The sequence below is a fragment of the Pelobates fuscus genome, chromosome 13 (assembly GCF_036172605.1).
Source record: "Pelobates fuscus isolate aPelFus1 chromosome 13, aPelFus1.pri, whole genome shotgun sequence".
Taxonomy (NCBI): domain Eukaryota; kingdom Metazoa; phylum Chordata; class Amphibia; order Anura; family Pelobatidae; genus Pelobates; species Pelobates fuscus.
In genome coordinates this window covers 50,969,377-50,992,858 of record NC_086329.1, presented here as the reverse complement: position 1 = coordinate 50,992,858, position 23,482 = coordinate 50,969,377, and the positions used below count along the sequence as shown (strand labels likewise).

The 23,482-nt window shown below is 39.4% G+C and overlaps 1 protein-coding gene across 2 annotated transcripts; it reads right to left on the bottom strand.

Annotated features, from left to right (window-relative positions):
• Positions 1 to 311: 311 nt before the first annotated feature.
• On the bottom strand, positions 312 to 22,654 carry VRK1 (VRK serine/threonine kinase 1). 2 transcript variants are annotated; one of them, XM_063440399.1, is made up of 13 exons: positions 22,553 to 22,654; positions 19,877 to 20,050; positions 16,826 to 16,881; positions 14,849 to 14,918; positions 13,881 to 13,968; positions 12,593 to 12,701; positions 11,713 to 11,805; positions 7,172 to 7,304; positions 6,092 to 6,212; positions 5,721 to 5,779; positions 4,625 to 4,800; positions 2,072 to 2,165; positions 312 to 493 (listed from the first exon to the last, which is right to left on the bottom strand). In XM_063440399.1, exons 2-13 carry the CDS (start codon positions 20,037 to 20,039, stop codon positions 411 to 413), a joined length of 1,245 nt encoding a protein of 414 aa, XP_063296469.1. In that variant the 5' UTR covers positions 20,040 to 20,050; positions 22,553 to 22,654; the 3' UTR covers positions 312 to 410. The 2 variants fall into 2 exon arrangements, with proteins under 2 accessions (XP_063296469.1, XP_063296468.1); XM_063440398.1 differs by having other exon boundaries at positions 22,529 to 22,637.
• Positions 22,655 to 23,482: the final 828 nt, after the last annotated feature.

Here is a 23,482-nt window from a genome sequence, read left to right as displayed (position 1 = left end):
CAGGAGCTAGTGCCTGCAATTTCTTCTCAGGTCAGCATGCTGTGTAAGAAATTCCTGGTTCTCTGATATTAGCAGGACAACTAGACAGATCTATGGGTTACACAAGCCTGTTTTGCAGTCTGATAAATAACTGAAAAGAGAGCAAGTGGGTAACTTAATCTGAAGTTGTTTTGGTGCCTTATGTCCCTGAAAATCTGGTTTTCCTTCCACAATGTTTTGTGTTTTATTTTTAATTATGTGTAGCTTGCAATTTTATCTTACTACTGGTGAATCACTGGTTTGTGATTCTAAAAATATGAAGTAGCTTTTTATTTTTAATAAAATGTTTATTCTAAAAATACAGAATGGAAACAGCAACTATATTTCTCTAGACAATACAAAACAAAAATGTAAATACAAGACCATAAAAGCTATTTTTTTGATGCTCTTCCTCGCCCTCTTCCCTTTGGTGGCCCTCCTTTATCAGAACATTTAGATGCGGCCGACGCACGACCTGTACAAAAAAAAAAGTACAACAATTGTATATAAGCATAGGTAATGGTGGACAGCGATGCTAATTTACTTTTTTACTAATATAGTCTTGTTCTGTTTATTTGTAAATGGATTGTAGTAAGCGATTATGGAATGCCATATCATTAACCCCTTAAGGACACATGACATGTGTGACATGTCATGATTCCCTTTTATTCCAGAAGCTTGGTCCTTAAGGGGTTAAAAAGCAAAATTAAGTTTTCAAAGCTAACAGGCAATATTGCACTATGTTCTATCCTTGTTTTTAAGTACACTAGCAGGTTCCAACTCTCAACATTGCATAAGTTTACAAAGCTACCTGATCTTACCTTTATATGAATATAAATAATATAATATTCAGACTGGAGTATCATCATAATCACCACAAAAAAAAAAAAAAAGTATTCCGTTATCATTGAGTATTCATAAAGATGACTACTTTGCCTCTGTACATTTCCTCCGCCTGACACTTCTACACACTGGGCGTTGCTACCTTTAAAGGACATTAAACACCACGGCAACGTTTGCTTTATCAACGTTTGCTGTTTTGGTGTATAGATCATGCCCAGGCTATAACCACTCAGTTATGTGGCATTTATGAGTTACGGAGGCAACCTAAGCGAAAGAACCACTACAGCTTAAAGGGACTCTCCAGTGCGAGGAAAACATATCCGTTTCCCTGTCCCTCCCACCCCCCGATCCCATGTTGCTGAATGATTTAAAACCCCTTCAGTGACTTACCTGAATGCAGCGATGTCCCTTGGCGCTGTGTCAGGCTCCGTGAGCTCGGATTACACCTCCCCATAGGAAAGCATTATTCAATTCTTTCTTATGTGGATTCCAGCGGGGCTGGAGGTCCTCATGCATTGTGTGAGGACGCCCAGCATCGTTTAAAACACTTTTCGGGTTTTAAGAACCTGGAAGTCCATCTAGTGGCTGTCTGATAGACAGCCACTCGAGGAGGACTAAACCCTACAAGGTAATTATTGCAGTTTATAAAAACTGCAATAATACTTGCAGGTTTATGGGTTATGGGAGTGGTCTGGGTGTCTGGAATGTCCCTTTAATCTGGCCTATGCAGGCGGACAATTGTAAACATTGCCTTTTATCAGAAAAGAGATTTGTCCTTGGAACCAGGTCTAGTGGATGTCAGTCAGCCAGAAGCCTGCCCTGGAACCTATGCAAGACCGACATTTAATGTATCCATGCAGCATGCTCCCCATAGAGATAAAGTAATCTAATGCATCTCTATAACGATATGCTGACTGGTGCAGCAATACCTATGCATGCACATTAGGCAACCCATTTTTCCTTACGTGTATGCATTGGAATGGTTGAGATCACCTCTAATGATGATCTCAGCCGGTTAATAATTAAAACTAACCTGCAATTAATGAGTCCTCAACAGTCATAAGAATAATCCAGTTACTAAGCACTATGTAATTCTTGCATCCCATGAACATTCTTGCCAACTTTAACATGTATGACAATATTTACGACACTTGTTTCTTATTTCATAAAATGAGTTTAAGGTCTCCAATTGTACATTTAATGCACTCACCTCTCGCAGGTCTCTTGCTCTCTACAATCTCTTCCTCATCATCATCATCATCATCATCAATCGCTGCATCTTCAGCAGGCCTGGTCTGCTTTCTCTGTAGAATAAATATCAAGAATTGTAAGTCTAACTCTTTAATGGAACCAGGATTCCAAATGAGCACATTAAGATGAGACAAGCTCCAGTATGTTACAGGGAGAAGAACAGATGCATACATCATCAGCAGATCAAGTGTCACTTGAAAGGCTGGACAAAAACAATATTCCTTCAAAAAGTATATGAACTACTTTTATATTTATCTAAAGATTGAATCATATATAATCTTTCATCATGGAAGGCATAACTTCCTCATGACTGTTTTGGTTGCTACATCAAATTACTGAAATTGCAAACTTGATTTTTCCACAAATGTATCTAGCATGTTGTATATCAAACCAACATGAAGCACGTATATAAATTAATCAGGTTTAGTACAATCCACCAATTCAAAAGCCACTAGTGATTTTACAGATAAGCAGAGTAAGGAACATGAAAGTGAAATTATACATTTTAATAACCTGGTTTGTTACTCCATTTCACTTGTTGTCTTTGCTATAACAAAATATAAATGTTATTATCCTCTTAAGAATAAATGACAAAACACTAATTTAATTTAAAAAAGTTAGAATACTGAACTAAGGTTTACGTTAAATACAGACAAAATATATTTACTATATGATACGATAATAATTTGCTTACATCTAATTAACAGCCAACAAGTCCAATAGACAATCAAGACAGACATCAGGTACATTTTTATTTCAAAGACTTCACATAAGTCTTGTTTCTTGTTTTTTTTTTTTTTTAAGTATTTTAACAGCATATATTTATAGGATGTTAATGGATTACTGAAGAATGAAGAGTTTTTTTTTGTTGTTGTTTAATAAAAAGCTGAACATTTCACATGCTCTGGCTATAATTTTGAACTACAGAAAATTGCTTGCAGAACCGTTCCTGCACGGTGCACCAAAAAGTTCAGAATCCTCAGCAATACTCAAACAATTATATAAATTATAGGAATATAACCATTGTACTTCCCATGAATGTGGCAGCATTGATGCTAAGAAAGCAGCAGTATAGATACAATGCTGATGGGGATAGTAGGTGAGGGTGAAGCAAATGCAATCCATTTCTCATCCAAAGAGCATAGCTTCCAGATTACCATCTAAACCCTGCTGGGCTGAACAGATTGGTTCGATAATTACATACAATAACTGCAATGGGCAGGTAACCCTCAGCTGGCACAGGGCAGCTCCCCCGTGGGAACTTCCATATGCAAACTGCATTGAATTAGGTAGAGCTTTTCTGCTGCTGCATAGGCCTGATTAACGCCAGCAAAGGCTTGAAGGTTAGCATGTCAGCAGATTTGTGATGCATTAGTCAGAAATACACACAGACATTTCTGTTCACTCTGACCAAATAGACAGAAAGAAGCTCTCATTGTGCAGCTTGCAGTGATGTTATGAGCAAACCACAGGCAAGACTAACAATAATTCAATGTTTCAGTTTTAATATAATAGAAGACACAATATTTTAGATAGAGGGTAAAAGGTTCTTTTGACACATTATAGCTAAAAACAAAAGCCTTGGTTTAATATATAAACATATGCCTTCACAAAAAAAAAAAAGTCTTGCATTTATTCAAAGGCAAAAAAAAAAAAAAAACAAGGACCAAAATTAAAACTGAACACCAGGTCAGTCAAATTAGTAAATACCCCCAACAGGAATCTGCACAGACCAAATTGAAGAACGTGTTTCTATATCTGCAGTTTAATGGACACTATTCTGTCTTTAGATACTATGCAACATAAAACAGGTAAAGTGTTTTAAGAAGTTTAAAAATCCATTTCTACTTATCCTCTCATACAATAAAAGGAGCGTGTACACAACAATTTTAATTTTATAAACCATTCACGTCACCATGTTTGGAAAATTCCTCTATACCATAAATGCACTGGTAAAGAGTCCTTTGGGCAAATATGCAGCAATTCTCCTTAAACTGGAGACATTTTAAATACTGAATATGTAGTTACTTACATGCCGCAAAAGTATAAAAATTAACTACTTTAACAAAATGAGAAAGTCTTCACTCACAATAATTTCAGACAAAGTGACAGGCATATTGATCTAGTATTCAATATGCAATTGTAAAAAAATCCTTTATTCTTTGAACTTTGTCTAGACTAACAGTCCCCATGCAATAGCTGTTGCTTAAATGCCAAAGTTGTTACCAAACATGGATACCCAAAAAATCTCATCAACTTGACCAAAACTCCACTGTGTGGATATTAAAGTACATTTCAGAAAACCTGCATAGCATTTTAAGCCATGTTCTACCAAAGAAGCTTAGACATTAATCATAACCCAAAAATAAACTGCAAGAAAACAATTTAACAAAAGTCAAATATCTTCTAGTAGAACACAATGAAAAGGTATCGATATGTAACTGAAATGCTGAAGAAAACTTCCATTGAAAGCATTGACTTATGGCAAATATGTAACTTTAAATGGAAATACCTTTCGCCCATTCGGAGCAACACTTCCATTCTGTGCCTGAGAGAAGTCCAGCTTCCCATCATCCTTACTGCCAAGAGCCTTCAGACCTTGTGAAAGTATATCTCTTAATCGTTGATACGGTGGTTTAGCACTATAATTCAATTCCTTAACCGCTTCCAAGTACTTTGCAATTTCGACTGCAAAGAAGCAAAATATTACAGTGAGTGAAGGAAATATGCATTACTCCATGTTAGTCCCACTAATTCCTACTGCCTGAAGGCAAGATATAGTGTGATAACAACCAGCAGGCTAGCATGGGAGGCAGGTGGAATGCAACCACTGAGCCTACTACTACTGATGAGCAACATGTGACTCCATAAAAAAAAAAAAAAAAAAAAAAATATATATATATATATATATATATATATAATATTTAGAGGCATTTTGCTCCATAAGGAACAAATATAAATTGCCATAACAATCTAGCCTCTATAGATCTTATGGCACATCATTGGGGTGTAATTGCCTGCACTTGAAAGGGACACTCTAAATGCCAAAATGTCTTATTTAATCATGGTACCTGGAGTCCCCTGGTACTGTCCCACTGTTTAGTGTTAAAACAATTTTCAGCAGTGTAACACTGAATAAGGGGACCCATGGCTCTTACACTTTGGAATAGGAATATTAAAGAACAGATGGGTGTAATGTCATAGACAGACACTGGCCTTTAAGATAAAGCTATTTAATTTTGCAGTGACAGGTTGTTTTGTACACCTATTAAAATGTTTGTATAAATACTGTAACATTATAAATACCAGGTATTACTTTTAGTGGTCTACAAACCCACAGTACACCTTGTGCATTTACTGTAATGTAACATGTAAAGGCCCGAGTACACATTGGCAGTATGCAAATATGCACACACTGTTTACCCATTGCAATTGCACTACTTATATACTTGTCAGATGTATTTCATTACACACAGTATAATAAGAAAACATTTTAAATATGCTGTAATGGATTGCCAGTTGATTTAATATGATTATATATAAGCTTCCTTTTTTTCCTGTAAAACACAAAGAGTCCCAAGAAAATCTGCTCAAAGAAGATGGCATACCTGGTTTCTTTTTCCCAGGAAAACACTTTTCAATAAATGTAGGGATTTCATCACCATAACTAAGAGAAATAATATTTGAGACAAATCAGATAAACATCAGGCAGATTTGTCACATTCAATATGCACATTTGCAATTTGGTACAAAGAAGGTGTGTGTGTGTGTGTGTGTGTTAGTATTAAAATAACTACCCCACCTCTATCTCCCATAGAGCTGGGATAACCAACCCAAAATGTTCTCACCAAATAAATGCATTCCATATTGGACAGAATTGACAATTATGCAATTCTGCATTCATGATGTGGAAGAGCAGGGTGCAGGCCTGCTAGATTTGATTACGTGAGACTGCTTGTCTAGTGAGCACTGTGCATACCTTATTTTAGAATTGGTAACATAGTTTGGGTCCGCTAAGTTGTCTTCCCAGGGTAGTGTGCCGCACAGCCACTGAACCATACAATAGCCCAGGATTTCTAAATCCCCCCTTCTTGAGGGACCTGTAAGTAAACGTTTAACATTACAATTCAACTACATACAAATATAGAAAAGTGCCAAATATTTGGTGTCAAATGTAGAGCAATTTTACTATTCAACTTACAAATTTTTCCATATGGCTCAGAGTACACATTTGAAAATAGGGGGATATCAATGTATTTTTGCTGGCAAAAGACTTGAAGTTAGTGTACTGAACACGGGGAGGGGGGTATAAAGCTTAAGACAAAACTACATGTTTTACAGGTGTACAAATCCTCCTATATTCCCAAATTGCGATTTCAGTCTAAACTTTACAAAATTGGTCTTTTTAATTCAGAATTCATGGCCTCATTATTAAGCTTACTCGATTATTTTAAGTACTGAAAGTATTTCTAGCAGGTATGGGGTTAATTAGCCAACAATTATTGCACTTCAAGTCTCCTGTTTGACTCTTCATAGCTGTTTTAGGATCCACGTTTTTGTATGAGTTTGTGCGCTGACAATGAATGATTTTTTTTTCTGTCTGGATGATATGATTTCTAAGAATTTTAGGGATGTCATATTCAAGTAGAGTGCCAAGTAAATTTGCATACTGTATGTAGGAGGCCTAGCAAGTTGTTTGGACAGAAATACAAATTACTTCTTCAATAACAGCACCTCCCCCCTCGCATACAGTAAATCAACAGCTGAGCCAAAACACTTCAGTTCGATGTTTAATAAAAAAAAAAAAGAAAGAAAATCTAGTTTTAAAGAAGACTGAAGTTATAAAATAATCATTTGAGAAAAAAAAAAAATAAGTATAAAATTGTTTAACCAAATAATATAATCCAGTGATAGATGGAGTGAATTTTAAAAAATATACACAAAACTGTTCAATGAATGCATAAGTATGTGCAGAGAGTGAAACAATACAGCCACTATTTAACAGATACATGTTCTGTCTGAATGAGATTAGGCCAAAGGAAACAGAATATGTTCTTACTGACTCCCTTGTGGGCATCAATACTTGTAAACTCTATTGTGCCATTATGACATTTCCTGGGATCTTCTTTATATTCCTTGTGTACGCCATCTGGGCAATATCTGTAGGCAAGGCCATAATCGACCAAGTATACCTATTAAAAAAAGTAGCAATGAGATGATCCAAGTAAGAGAATCAGCACACATATCGGCATCTGGCAAAATCATTAAAATAAAAGGGGAAAAAAATAATCCAACAATATAAAGTCAGTGGCAATAACTTGAGTGTAATGATTACTACTACAAAAGCCAACTCATCTGCTTTACACCATGTGGTACCACAAAAAGGTTGGGCTCCCGAGCTTAATAACCAGTGGTACCACTAAAATAGTGGTTTTAATTGATTTATATCCAATACAATATCACATATCCTCTGAAGATCTTCACATGTAAATTGAGCAAGAAGATACTTCATGCACAATGTAACAGCTGATGGAAAAAATCATCACCTACAAAGACTATTCTTCTGAAATCTTAAGAGAAATAATATAAGGCATTCACTCTACATGTAGGCAAATGCACCTATACTTATAATAGACTGTTCATAATCTTCACATTTGTAAACTTTATCCTTAAACCATAATTGTGTATGCAGAGTTATAGCTGTTGGATGTACAAGTAGGAACTACAAAATAAAAGGGAATAATGTGAAGGGACAGAAAGTACCAATAGCATTGCAACATTAAAACCATATAACTATTAAAACATTCACATAATAGAAACTATGTTAGAAATTGAATCTCACATTACGACGTTTCTCTGCTTCTCACGGACTTTGAGAAATTGGAGGGTGATAAAGACTCGTGTTGTTGCATCTCATTGGTCTGCTGCTGTCTCTTGAATCTTTCTTGATCCCGGTCTCTGTATTTGTCCTGTCTTCTATCACTGAAAAGTTCTGCCAAACGTGTTTCGTCACAGTGTGGCTTTATCAATGTCTATAATCCTAATGGCTAGTCCCTCCTTACTTAACAGGAGGGAGATTCCATAGCCTGCAGGGAACCAATGAGGTGCAAAAACTGGAGACTACCAATTACTCAAACGCACAGTTTGGTGAAAGCAGAGAATCCAAAAAGTCCTTTGAACTGTACTCATGATACAGTTATAAATGTGAGTGTCTAGATCTAATATTGTTTCTTTTATGTGAAAGTTTTAACCCCTTCAGGACCGGCCTATTTTTGCGATGTTTGTACGTTAAGGACCAGAGCAGTTTTAACACTTTTGTGGTGTTTGTGTTTAGCTGTAATTTTCCGCTCTCTCATTTACAGTTCCCATACAAGTTATATATTGTTTTTTTCAGGACAAAAGGGGCTTTCTTTACATACCATTATTTGTATTATGTCCAATATTGTATTTAAAAAAAATAAAATATGGTGAAAAATTAAAAAAAAAAAACATGTTTTTGGACTTTTACTTGAAAAATCTTTTACTTATCTACAAAAGCTAATGAAAAAAACTGCTAAATAGATTCAAAATTTTGTCCCGAGTTTAAAAACAGTGTTTACATGCTTTATTGCTTTTTTTTGCAAGTTATAGGCCTATAAATACAAGTAGGAAATTGCTGTTTCAATATATATATATTTTAAATGTATCAATAGTGACCTTGTAACACAGTTATCTGTCATAAATCCCCGAAACACACCTAACATGTACATATTTTTTTTAAAGTAGACAACCCAGGGTATTCAAAATTGGGTATGTCCAGTTTTTTTTAGTAGCCACTTAGTCACAAACACTGGCCAAAGTTAGCATTTATATTTGTTTGTGTGTTAAAAATGCAAGAAACGCTAACTTTGGCCGGTGTTTGTGACTAAGTGGCTACTAAAAAAGGATGAACATACCCCATTTGCAATACCTTGGGTTGTCTTCTTTTGCAAATGGTATGCCATCATGGGGCTAATTCTCATTCCTTGGCTACCATACGCTCTCAAAGGCAACCTAACCAATCCGACAAATTTCAATAAAAAAAAAAAGTAAAATCAAGCCTTATATTTGACCCTGTAACTTTCACAAACACTATAAAACCTCTACATGTGGGGTACTGTTATACTCAGGAGACTTCGCTGAACACAAATATTAGTGTATCAGAACAGTAAAATGTATCACAGCAATAATATCCTCAGTGAAAGTGCTGTTTGTGTATGAAAAATGCAAAAAACTTCACTTTCACTGACAATATCATCGCTGTGATATGTTTTACTGTTTTGAAACACTAATATTTGTGTTCAGCGAAGTCTCCCGAGTAAAACAGTACCCCCATGTACAGGTTTTAGGGTGTCATAGAAAGTTACAGGGTTAAACACAGTGCTAGCAAATTAAATTATCTGGACTTTCGGCCTGGGTTGGCAGGCAGGTCCCTCAAATTGCAATCATTAAAATTACTTAATTAGGTAAAAATATTACATAAATACACATGTAGAATTTTAATATATATACATATTTATATATTTGACGTCTACGTGTATATTTATGAAATTATTTATGTAATTATGTATATGGACATATGTATATTTCGTATTGTTTTTATTTATTTATTTATACATAGATATATATATATCATTACATTCTAAGTATATTTTGATATAAATATATATATATATATGTATCAAAATACTGTTAGAATAAAATTGCATATATAAATATTTTTTATAATTATTAAAAAATTTTTATTTTTTGTTATTTATTTTTATTAACATATTATTTGTATTTTATAATAATATATATATACCATATATATAGCAATTATATATATATTGTATATATTCGTGTGTAATTTAAATATAAGTGTATTTTTATATTAATATACGTATATATAAATATAAAAATACACTTAATATGACATTATATATATGATACATATACATATATTATATATAGATATAATACATGTATATATATATCTTGTATATATATACACATATTATTTATTTATTTTTACACTGATTTTACACTGTTTTTTTTTTTACTTTATTTTTTGGATTTTTCACTTGCAGGGAGACTGCCTGTCAGCACAGACAGTCTCCCTGCAGGCAGATACACAGACACCTATTGCGGTCATGTGATCGAGTGATCACATGGCCGTGGGGTCCTGATCTGCCGAGGGGGGACTGCCCGGGCAGACAGGCAGTCCCCCTGGACCGGGTGGAGCACTGATCGCCGCCGTGGGACCGACGGCGATCAGGTAAGTAGCCCCAAACCGTTATGACGGTTCAGGACCGTCAGCGGTCCAAACGCACGTTTTACCGCTGACGGTCCTGAACCGTCAGCGGTCCTGAAGGGGTTAATAATTATTAATACTTTTTAACGTTGTTATGCTATCAGCTGTACTTCCTGTCCCTCTCTCCTCAGTATTCCCTTTTACTTTGTAGTTCCTATTTGTGGATCCACCAGACATTACTCTGCACGCACAATTGTGTTTTAAGGATAAAGATAACTGTGAAAATTATGAACAGTCTATTATAAGTATAGTGACATTTTCCTGTGCAGTCCTTATTTTTATTTACATTGGTATACCTATTATGTTTAAGGCTCTCTAGCCTAGAAATAGAACTGGTGCCCCTAGAGGCTAACTGTACACAGTACAGCATGAGTAGGCAGTCTTTGGCACTTTAGTTTTTATGGGCTACATATCCCCTGATGCTTTGCAGCATTATGGCTGAAAGAATTAACGGAGATGTAGTCCACAACACCTAGAGTAACAAATGTCTATCCCTGAAATACAGTATAAATATTTTTGCACAGGAGCACATGACTCAAAGGCAATTCCATATGAGATACCAGTACAGGCGTTTATTATCCTGACGTTGGCAAATCAATAAAGGATCTCAAGTGTACGCAATGAGCTTTCAATTCAAATGATCTAGCAAAGATCTTCTTGCAGAGTTTATCAGTCACAAAATAAAAGATTAAGCTAAAGAGATTATATATTTACTATCGGCCATGCAATACTAAGGAATAATTCATAAACCCAGGCAAAGAGCAGTTCAGAACAAGGACATTGCAAGAAACATAACATATGTTTAATGAAATAAAAAACGCAAGTATTAAAGGACCACTATCTGTCCCTCTAGTGCCCTGAGGGTGCCTCCCCACCCTCAGGGCCCCCCTCCCGCCAGGCTCGGGAGGGGGGTTAAACTCACCTCTTTCTCCAGCGCCGGGCAGGGAACTCTCCACCTCCTCCTCGGCTGAATGTGCATGCGCGGCAAGAGCCGCAGGCGCATTCAGCCAGTCCATAGGAAAGCATTCACAATGCTTTCCTATGGACGCTGGCGTCTTCTCACTGTGAAAAATCAATGAGACAGCCACTAGAGGCTGGATTAACCCTATTATAAACATAGCAGTTTCTCTGAAACTGCTATTTTTATAGAAAAAAGGGTTAATCCTAGCTGGACCTGGCACCCAGACCACTTCATTAAGCTGAAGTAGTCTGGGTGCCTATAGTGGTCCTTTAACATTTAAGCAAGAAGCTGGATTACATCTCAGTGTATTGGAAGTCACAGTACATACCTGGTCAGGATTCTTATGATGAAGGATGAGATTAGAGGCTTTAATATCTGCATGTACATATTCGTGTTCATGCATATACTCCAGAATATCTATCTAGTAGAAAAAAAAAATAGATTTCAAAAGGCTTAATACATAGTTTTTTTTACCAACACCAGACACCTATAACTGAATGCAACCCCACTATGTTCAACCTGTATCTAACCTCCCTTTATCTTCTGTACCCCTTGTTTCGATATTCCAAACTGAAAATCAATAAACCGTAATTAAACAAAAACACCAGACACCCTTTACAGGTTTTCTATGTTAAAACACCTGTATGACATGTATAGAAACTAGGCACTGAAACATTGAAGCAAATTCACATTATAGAAAGAAAACGGTATTGTCGGACAAGTTGCAAATCAGAATTAAATTATCCTTATAGCATACAAAAGCACATACTGTGGTACATAAGGAAAAGTCATAAACAAATTAAGAGTGGGAAAGGATTGCCCCATCTGCCAGTGATATCCCACCAGTGCCCCTTTAAAATAATTTAACCTTTTCAAACCCAGGTAACCACTATATTGGACACACCCCTGGTAATGATTGGATGAAATGCCCATAAAATGCTCAGTGAAATTCTCAATGTGAGTGCTGTTGCATGATGTTCCTTGCACAAATAGGTTAATTAAAAAATAATAGATTTTGTTTTTGAGCAGCAATGGTGGTTGTTCACACTTATCCCACATTAATACATTGCCAAATTTAAAGGCACAAAGTGAGCAATTGTAAGGAAGGGAGCACTACATAGCATCTAAACAGCCTCAATGCGCACAAGAAAATGATTTTAGAAGGAGATTATTCATAAGAGGAACCTTTAAAATATGAAGAGTCTTACTAGTCTCAGACCCAGCTGCAGGACAGTTTTGTGTGTAAACCTCTTCCCTGCACCTTCAAAGATTTTTTGGAGGTCTTGTCCAAATCGATCCATGACCATAAACCTGTAACTGAAATTACATAACATACTTTTAGTATTTGAGCAATGTCTGTTCAACAATAATTTACCTCTTTCATAAAAGGACCACTATAGGTATCCAGACCACTTCAGCTCAATAAAGTGTTCTGTGTGCCAGGTCCCCCTAGTTTTAGCCGTGCAGCTGAAAACAGTAGTTTCAGAGAAACTGCTATGTTTACACCGCAGGGTTAATCCAGCCTCTAGTAGCCGTCTCCCTGACAGCTACTAGGTGCCGCTTCCGTGATTTACTTATTTGACGCTGGACGTCCTCACGGAGTGTTACTCAGTGCTTTCCTATGGGCGGCTTTGAATGCGCTCGCGCCTCTGGCTGCGCATGTGCATTCGGCTCCACCTGGGAGCCGACTTCGGTGCTGGATTGACGTGTCTGAAGAGGTTTTAACCCCTTCAGCGCCGAGGGAGGGGGCCATTTCAAGAGCCTATAGTGCCAGGAAAACGGGTTTGTTTTCCTGGCACTATAGGATCCCTTTAAGTACACCTACACATATATTATTTTGTTCACGAGAAATAGGGCTTTCATTTCACATCAAATATTTACATATGGAACACAATTTAACAAGCATTAAAAAAAAAGTATTTTCCAATTTCAGCATGGCAATTTAACAGTGAATGTTATAATACTGTCGGCTTCATTGCAATAAAACATACATATCTGTATGCCCCCCCCCCCCCCTCTCCACATGTATAGTTTCATGGTGTTTTGGGAAGTTGCAGGGACAAATAAAGAGCTTGCCCATTTCAGTTTGAACACAATGAAATTTGCCAGTGTGGTTTGCTAGGGTCTATATTGTCTTTGAGAACATATCTCAGCCTAGGAAAAACAATTGCATTTGCAAAAGTAGACAAAATACAAAATAGTATTCAAAATGGGTTGTTCGGCAGTTGTCGTCATTTCTCACTGAATTTGTCCGATAAATTAGACGTTCTTGACAGCTGCACTACACCAAAATGCAAAACAGGGTTTTTTTCTTAGAGATTTACAGCAAGTATCTCTGTCATATGGACAGCAGACCAAATTTCCACTAGACTCATTGAGCATGCACTTCTAAGCAAAGTTATTTTACCACAACCTTTAATATGCATGGAAGTTGTCTAGGTTCCTCAAGAATCCCTTTAAGCCATTTACACAAATTCCAATGTCTATAAAATGTACCTGTTTCCATTCTTTTCATGAAGTCCAGATCCCCAATATCTAGGTATGCCAATATATTTCAGTTTATGTGAGCTAGTCCAATGCTTAACTAAGATAAAATAGAAATAATGCGCTATAACCAACTCCGCATTCAAAAATAACATTTAACATAACGTTTAAGAAAAGGTATGTACAATAAATTACACCTGCACAATAATCACTTGTGACCATTGGGTAAAAAGGGTAGTACAGTATTCTTCTCTTGGAAAAGTTTTCCTGAAAGGGACAATCAACTACCAAAATATAAATTACTGTTTAGAAGATATACCCAAAATAAGAATTTGTATTCATTAAATTATGCATTTTGGGGGTATATCTTAAAACAGCTTTCAAGACCTGCAGCTCTCTTGCCTGCTGCCATTGTAAATCATTCCCTTCTACCCAATCCCAGACATTCCAATGCAGCTCAATAAGAAGTCTTTGCAAGGCAGGTGCTCTGAGCCATAGCTGCCTTGCGAGTTTAGCTCCACTGAACTAACTAAACCAGGAAGTAATAGTAACCTGTTGTCCGCTTGAATGTCAAGGGAGGTGTAACCAGGTTAATTTATAAAAAAAAGTGTCAATTTCTATTGAAATTTGTACCTTTTCCAAAATTAAAAAAAATAGGACAAATAGAGCTTTTCAGCAAGCAAACGTGCTTTAGGGGTCTTGGGTGTCCCTTTAAGTGGCAAGACAAGAAGAATTGTTCCTATCCACACCTAGAACATATGAATTCTGAGACATGAAATAACATCACCACTATTTAACAAACATTTGTATATTGCCACACAAGAACAGCATTGAGATTTTCCATTAAACACACACAACACATTAAAAAAGATATATATATATATATATATATATATAAAAAACATGTTTATCTTTGCTATAACAGTGGCATTTCAAAATAGATTTATGCCCCAAAAACTCAATGAATGTGTTCTACTTACTCAATTCAGGTTTAGCTGCTCGCATGTAGAACTTGAGCTCAGAAAAGAGAGGTCCATTATCACTTGGTTCCTATAAATTTAACTTACATTATTCTGGGTGCATTTGGTATACTAAATATATATAACAAAAGTAATGGTTTTCAAAAATACTAATAAGTAAAGAGCACCAAAATCATTCATTGACACCGTCTGGGCAGTCTTGCTTTTTAAAGCTCACTATCTTTTTGACCAAAGATGTGAATAATGTAAACAATATAATACGGTGCCAGGAGTATCCTCACACAATGCCATGGTACACAGTCAAACCATTTAAAGAGGCACTGTCATGTGCCCCCCTCCCGCCTCTTTTCTTACAACTCCTGTATATTAAATATGTGTATCAGATTAACAAGGAAATGTTCAATAACGAAGCAGTTAATGCACCAAAATCCCTATAGCTTGCTGTATTATGGTGCAAGGAGTGCCCTAGCACTTTCCAAGGGAAAACTGACAAACTTGAAAACTTATATGGGGTCGGTTGGCTGCGGAGTTCTGCGCTCCAGGAAGCGTGCACTTCGGCCTGACGTGCAGTGCCGGCTGAGCTCTCTCAGCTAGAGGAGCCAAGCCCTGCAATGGAGGTTTAGCTCAATGTACAAGCATTAAGCAACAAAGAATGTAGCAATTGGCAGACCCGAGGTAAGTTGTCAAAATATCTGGATTTGACTACTTACCTTTGGAGAAAGCTAGGGCATTCCTGGCAAGATAAAGACTACAGCAGAAGTTAATGCTTGGAATGAACATTCCTTTTATGAACATTTCCTTGTTACAGGACCACTATAGGCACTCAGACCACTTCAGCTCAATGAAGTGGTCTGGGTGCCAGGTCCCTCTAGTTTTAACCCTGCAGCTGCTATGTTTACACTGAGGGTTAATCCAGCCTCTAGTGGCTGTCTCACTGACAGCCACTAGAGGTCGCTTCTGCGATTCTCACTGTGCAAATCACAGTGAGAAGACGTTGAAATCCATAGGAAAGCATCGAGTAATGCTTTCCTATGGGCGGTTTGAATGTGCGCGCAGCGCTGCATGTTGCGCTGACGGCAGGAGGAGAGTTTCCCAGCACAGAGGGAGCCTGGCACTGGAGAAAGGCAAGTGTTTTAACTACTTCAGCCCAGCAGGAGGGGGGCCATGAGGGTGGGAGGGACCTAAGAACTACATAGTGCCAGGAAAACGAGTTTGTTTTCCTGGGACTATAGTGGTCCTTTAAGTAAGGAGAAATTAAACTTGTTTTCCTGCCACTATAGGGTCTTTGGGTCCTCCCCACCCTCAGGGTCCCAATCTCACCAGGCTGAAGGGAGAGAAAGGGGTTAAACTCTCCAGCGCCGGCCTCCCTCTTCCGACGTCAGCACTGAATGCGCATGCGCGGCAAGAGCCGTGCGTGCATTCAATCAGTCCATAGGAAAGCATTTCTCAATACTTTCCTATGGACGGAAGCGCCTCTAGCCGCTGTCAGTGAGACAGCCACTAGAGGCTGGATTAACCCTATTGTAAACATAGTTTCTCTGAAACTACAGCTGCAGGGTTAAAACCAGAGGGACCTGGCACCCAGACCACTTCATTGAACTGAAGTGGTCTTGGTGCCTATAGTGGTCCTTTAAATGCGTGTTTTCTTTTCCAAGCATGTCATATTACACAGATTTATAAATGTTACTGTGTGATATATGCAAACAAAAATATATGGGCCATGTTACTTCAGTTTTGTTAAATCACATCCTGTTCTGAAAGCTTGTAGAGACCACAATTTGTTTAACGAATAAAGGTATCACTTCTGATTATTTTCCTATCACAAAATTACCTCTAATGCAGAAATATATACACTATTTTTTAAAATACTTGCTTAAAGGAGTAACAAGGTAATGTAACCCAACTGCATTTTAAGGCAGCTACATGAGAAGAACTGAGAACCAATCATTGCAAATTGTGTCAGACAACGAATCTTACCACTTTTATTACATAAGGAGCATCAGGTCCAACCGTTTTGGAAGAATTGACATCAGCTGAGAAAAAAAATAGGTAAAAAAAAAAATCAAAACTGTTTCTATACAATTAAAAATGGGAAAATAAAACTGCGAGCTTGACAATATTTACAATTAGAGATGACCACATCCTCTTAGCGTATGCGAATAAAAAGCTTTAACAGGAAACCACATGCTGTTGCGTGCAGTCAAAACAGACAATTAGAACAAATTGCAATGGCCAGCATACTTACACACATCACTAACATGAAAAAAAAATAAAAAAAATGTTACATTGCAACAAGTGTATACAGTTCTGTAGGTAAGCAACAAGAGGGAAAACTGCCCAATAACAGATATTCCCCAAAAATAAACGACTGTAATAAGAGCAGAATGTCATAAGATGGAGTTTTTTTCCCCCCCAAGGCATATTTTTACTGACACCAACTCGACTTTCCAGCAGTTGGACAATAATTTCCAATATGCTCAACCTAGAATTAAAATAAATAGTTCAGCAATGCTTCATGACTAAATATTCCCTTCATTGTGACACAACATAGATCAGTTTAAAGGAATAATATAGGCACAATAAAAACAACGTCAGCCTAATGAAGTGGTTTTTGTGTATAGCTCATGCCTATGCAGTCTCACTGCTTAATTCCTAAAAGGAACATAGATATTCTAAGTTCCTCTAGTGAACAGTCTGTTTAACCCCTTAAGGACCAAACTTCTGGAATAAAAGGGAATCATGACATGCCACACACGTCATGTGTCCTTAAGGGGTTAAAGGATCATTATAGGGTCAGGAACACAAACATGTATTCCTGACCCTATAGTGTTAAAACCACCATCTAGCGCCCCTTATGCTATAGACATAGATAGATATAGATATATATATATATATATATATATATATATATATATATATATATATATATATTATATATACACATATACATATACACTAACATCTTACTGTATTCAAGCCAGAAGCTGTATATCTGCATGCTGTTTCGTCAAAAAAAACAAAAAAAACAAGCAGTCTGTTGACATCAGAAGTGGTAGGCTGATCCAATCATAGTGCTTCCCGATAGTGCTAAGACTGACAAAGAGGCTAATCAGGGGACAGAGCCATTCCTCTATGACGAAAGTTCAGTGTCTGCATGCAGAGGGAGGAGATGCTTAATGTTTGGATGCTTTTTAAGCAGCCATGACCCAGGAAGGATATCTAACAGCTATCTGAGGAGTGGCCAGTGAAGTTATCACCCGGCTGTAATGTGAACACTGCATTTTCTCTGAGAAGACAGTGTTTACAGCAAAAAGCCTGAAGGTAATGATTCTACTCACCAGAACAAATTCAATAAGCTGTAGTTCTGGTGACTATAGTGTCCCTTTAATCACAAATGTATCTCCTGCTCTGTTCATAGCCCTCTGGAGCCTGCAGGGGCATCCTGTGTGTGATTAACGTTCAATTTACAGATCAAGAGATAAAAACTTATAAAGCAAGTTAACATCTGCTTGAAGATGATCTTTCCTTTTTCTTGCAGGCTGTGTCAGTCACCGCCAAGAGAACAGAACAGCAACAAAAGTGATTTAAATCATAAATGGCAGATAATTGAGGAGTGGGAATGCAGGGGCATGATCTATACATTAAAACTGCTTCATTGAGCTAATTTGTTTAGATGCCTATAGTATCTTTTTAACTTGTCAATGCTTTCCGGGATTTGTCTCTTAAAATCTGTGGGCAGTGGCACACGTTACCCAATCCTGCTTCCACATTTCCATTTCATAAGAAATAATTTCTTTAAAGCATACTGGTCATAGGTACCCTAAAGTATGATCTAATGAAAAATCATATACACATAGTTCTAGAAAAGTGCTTTTATATTTATAGATTTCTCAAAAAAAAAAAAAAAACAGGTCTAGCCTTTGGAAATAACTGTTCAAATGAAAATAAAAATTTAATTCAGTAGGTCTCTAGAAAGGATTTATGCAAGCTGCCCACCAACAACTGGGATGTTGCAGGCCAACAAAGCAATTCAAGTAAAGCCATTGCTTGAATTGCCTTGAACAAAAGGCTCATATTCTAAACTAACCCCAAGCATGAAAACATTGGTTTTCTAAATTGTCAAATTGCTTAGAGAAGGTATGTGTGTTTCAATTTCAACCACTGAACATACTTAAATATTTAATGCTGCTGACGGAGGTGTAACCACCTCTAGCAACGTTTGCAGCCAGCCCAGAATACTCCAATGTCAATTATGTACATAATCCTTGCACAGAGGGTCATTCATTGGTTGAGAGTAGGTATTGACTGATTATCGGTTTTACCGATATTATGGGCCGATATTCGTTATTTTCGGCAATATCGGTATCGGCCAATATAGATACCGATAATACATACCAGGACCGCCGGGCCCATTACAAGCCCGGCGGTTCTGGGGGGCCCGCAGCAAGCTGTTACTTACCTTCCCAGCAGCTCCCTTCAGCTCCCCTGGGTTACCATGGCAACGCTCCGCACGGCACGCAGACTGCGAGATTTACACAGGGAGCTGAAGGGAAGGTAAGTAAGCGCTTGATGGGTTCCCACTACTCAGGACATGCCACTGGACCACCAAGGAATGCCACAGCCGCCCTCCCTTGCCAGGTAACAAGCAGGGAAATAAAATTAAAATAAAATATGCCTCCCCTCCTGCCGATTTTACACAAATTACATCCCTTCACAAAACACACACTGCATTCCCTATAAACACTACACAAACACACCCTGCATTCGTTATATACACACTGCATCCACTACACACACACACACACGGCTCCCCTGTCTAAACACACTGTATCCACTACACGTGGCATGTATATTTTGTGCATTTACCTTTAGAGTACTCTTAGCATAACAACTATAGCAACCTGTAGTGATAATGATGCTTGGAGTGACCTTTAAGAAGTATTTAAAGGTATTTTCAAAAAATACTTACATGTATAACAGTAAATCAAATGTACATTAAACAACTGACAACCAAAAAATAATCCTTACCTAGGTAAAGACAGCCAAATCCACCCTGTCCAATGGTTGACCCCAATTTCCATTGTTTTTTTGCAGAATCCGTTAGCACTTCACCAGGTGGAAATGCTTCTGCTAACTTCCTTTTAGCAGGAGCTTTTTTTCGGGCAGCAGGTGCTGCTTTTTTAGGGGGCATTTCAGTTGCTTCTGCACAAACAAATAACATATAAACAGCTATTTACAGAAGCAAACGTACAAAAATACAGCAAAAAAAAAACACACACCGGTAAACTGGCTTGAAAACTCTGGACATACACACTATATAAAGATGACAGTGAAGAGACTTCTGGGATTCCTTCACAAAATATATATATATATATATTTTTTTTTTTAATAATTTTGCTACTATAAGCCTGCTCTTAAGAGATGTTAATGTGTTGACTGCTTGTGTTAATTTTATGCAAGATTTCCACACCACACACAAAACTTAAGATTTCACGCCAAGGTGAGGCCGTAGCCATTGATTGTAGTGCTTACAGGAACACTCCAAACACAATCACTCCTACAGCTCCAAGTATGACTTAAATGTGTTACGCTCCTCCCCTGCACTACAATCCCGAAAGCTGGAAGTTTCATTAGTTCTACTGAGCCAAGCACTGCACATGCATTTTATAGTTCACAATATTTGCTGTTGCTACTGGAATTACTGTGCTTTCCCAAAAATAAAACACCCTTCGCAAATCAGCCCTAGCTTATTTTCAGGAGATGCTGAATAATAATAGTAATAATAATAATATTAACCCTACCTCGAAAATAAGCCCTAGTCGCTAATCTATGTTCGGGGCTGGGACTCCCCCTATGACAAGTCAGTGGCTGGCAGTGATGGGACTCCCCCTATGACAAGTCAGTGGCTGGCAGTGATGGGACTCCCCCTATGACAAGTCAGTGGCTGGCAGTGATGGGACTCCCCCTATGACAAGTCAGTGGCTGGCAGTGATGGGACTCCCCCTATGACAAGTCAGTGGCTGGCAGTGATGGGACTCTCCCTATGACAAGTCAGTGGCTGGCAGTGATGGGCCTCTCCCTATGACAAGTCAGTGGCTGGCAGTGATGGGCCTCTCCCTATGACAAGTCAGTGGCTGGCAGTGATGGGCCTCTCCCTATGACAGCCAGTGGCTGGCAGTGATGGGCCTCTCCCTATGACAGCCAGTGGCTGGCAGTGATGGGCCTCTCCCTATGACAGCCAGTGGCTGGCAGTGATGGGCCTCTCCCTATGACAGCCAGTGGCTGGCAGTGATGGGCCTCTCCCTATGACAGCCAGTGGCTGGCAGTGATGGGCCTCTCCCTATGACAGCCAGTGGCTGGCAGTGATGGGCCTCTCCCTATGACAGCCAGTGGCTGGCAGTGATGGGCCTCTCCCTATGACAGCCAGTGGCTGGCAGTGATGGGCCTCTCCCTATGACAGCCAGTGGCTGGCAGTGATGGGCCTCTCCCTATGACAGCCAGTGGCTGGCAGTGATGGGCCTCTCCCTATGACAGCCAGTGGCTGGCAGTGATGGGCCTCTCCCTATGACAGCCAGTGGCTGGCAGTGATGGGCCTCTCCCTATGACAGCCAGTGGCTGGCAGTGATGGGCCTCTCCCTATGACAGCCAGTGGCTGGCAGTGATGGGCCTCTCCCTATGACAGCCAGTGGCTGGCAGTGATGGGCCTCTCCCTATGACAGCCAGTGGCTGGCAGTGATGGGCCTCTCCCTATGACAGCCAGTGGCTGGCAGTGATGGGCCTCTCCCTATGACAGCCAGTGGCTGGCAGTGATGGGCCTCTCCCTATGACAGCCAGTGGCTGGCAGTGATGGGCCTCTCCCTATGACAGCCAGTGGCTGGCAGTGATGGGCCTCTCCCTATGACAGCCAGTGGCTGGCAGTGATGGGCCTCTCCCTATGACAGCCAGTGGCTGGCAGTGATGGGCCTCTCCCTATGACAGCCAGTGGCTGGCAGTGATGGGCCTCTCCCTATGACAGCCAGTGGCTGGCAGTGATGGGCCTCTCCCTATGACAGCCAGTGGCTGGCAGTGATGGGCCTCTCCCTATGACAGCCAGTGGCTGGCAGTGATGGGACTCTCCCTATGACAGCCAGTGGCTGGCAGTGATGGGCCTCTCCCTATGACAGCCAGTGGCTGGCAGTGATGGGACTCTCCCTATGACAGCCAGTGGCTGGCAGTGATGGGACTCTCCCTATGACAGCCAGTGGCTGGCAGTGATGGGACTCTCCCTATGACAGCCAGTGGCTGGCAGTGATGGGACTCTCCCTATGACAGCCAGTGGCTGGCAGTGATGGGACTCTCCCTATGACAGCCAGTGGCTGGCAGTGATGGGACTCTCCCTATGACAGCCAGTGGCTGGCAGTGATGGGACTCTCCCTATGACAGCCAGTGGCTGGCAGTGATGGGACTCCCTATGACAGTCAGTGGCTGTCAGTGATGGGACTCCCTATGACAGTCAGTGGCTGGCAGTGATGGGACTCCCTATGACAGTCAGTGGCTGGCAGTGATGGGACTCCAGATGCAGCCGACAGTGAGAGTAAAACACTCTTCGCAGAAGTTCCGGGTCTCTGCGTGAGGATGGACCCTGGTTATGGCTTTTTACCGGCATTGTGAACCGAGGAGGAGGGGGGATAGGACTATTACCAGGCAGCAGTTCCTGATACAGACCCTCTCAGCGGCTTCGGCGGGAAACTCGATTCCTACACGCAGGTTCGCGCTTCCTCGGGTGGAGCTTCGCTGCGTCAGAAGCGGGAGTGCGCGCGTAGCGAGCGTGATGACGGAGCAAAGTCGCGTGACCGGCCGGCTCTGCTGCTCGTGGCGGTTGAGAGAGTCTTCCCGCCAAATGTGATCTTGTGTGGACAGACTGAGTCACTCAGAGGGTTACATAACAGCCCAGACAGAGCTGTGTCCCAAGTCTTGCAGACATTTGTTATTAATACAAATCTTAGTAATGACAACAAATATAGCATCACACAACCCTAACCTTTTAAAATATCCCAGCAGTAAAATGTAGAAAATGGCAAAGTGTTTACTATAGACAAGGATAAATATCAGATATATTATTATTATTATCAGCATTTATCTATTAGCAACAGTTAACAAAATTAGACATCTCAACATGCAAAAGCTAATTTCAGGGCGGTGGCTTCACTAGCTGTGTGTGTTGCTGGTGCAGTCGTATTCCCTCGCGGTTCTGACGCTCTGATGACGTTAGAGCGCAGGCTGGGAAACCTGCCGCCTGCGCTCTGACTTACAGTGCGCCGGAACCGCAAGGTAGCTCAGCTGCACCGGCAACACAATGGACCAGCAGGAACTCCATTTCTAAGAGGGAGATATTTTGTATTTTGTTATTCTTATACTGGTTCAAGAAGGGGAGGCTGATCAGAACCAGAGATTATGGTTCCGCCTTCACATGGCACATGTGGCACTTTTACTTAGATCCCCCCTAGGTTAAAATGCGGGAGACTCCTGGAACTAGAGAGTTGAGAGGTCGGCAGAGTACTTTACAATTATACAATGGGAATATTTAACAATACGTAATCTAGGATTCCATAATGGATATAAAGCTGTATAACCCCTTAACGACGAGTGACGGAC

Excerpts from the sequence above, each read along its gene's own strand:
- VRK1 (XM_063440399.1), bottom strand. The coding sequence starts at position 20,039 with ATGCCCCCTAAAAAAGCAGCACCTGCTGCCCGAAAAAAAGCTCCTGCT. Across the intron at positions 12,702-13,880 it reads CATGAAAAGAATGGAAACAG|TTACAGGTTTATGGTCATGG; the intron begins GTACATTTTATA and ends ATGTAATTTCAG. Across the intron at positions 5,780-6,091 it reads GTTACCAATTCTAAAATAAG|TTATGGTGATGAAATCCCTA; the intron begins GTATGCACAGTG and ends TATTTCTCTTAG.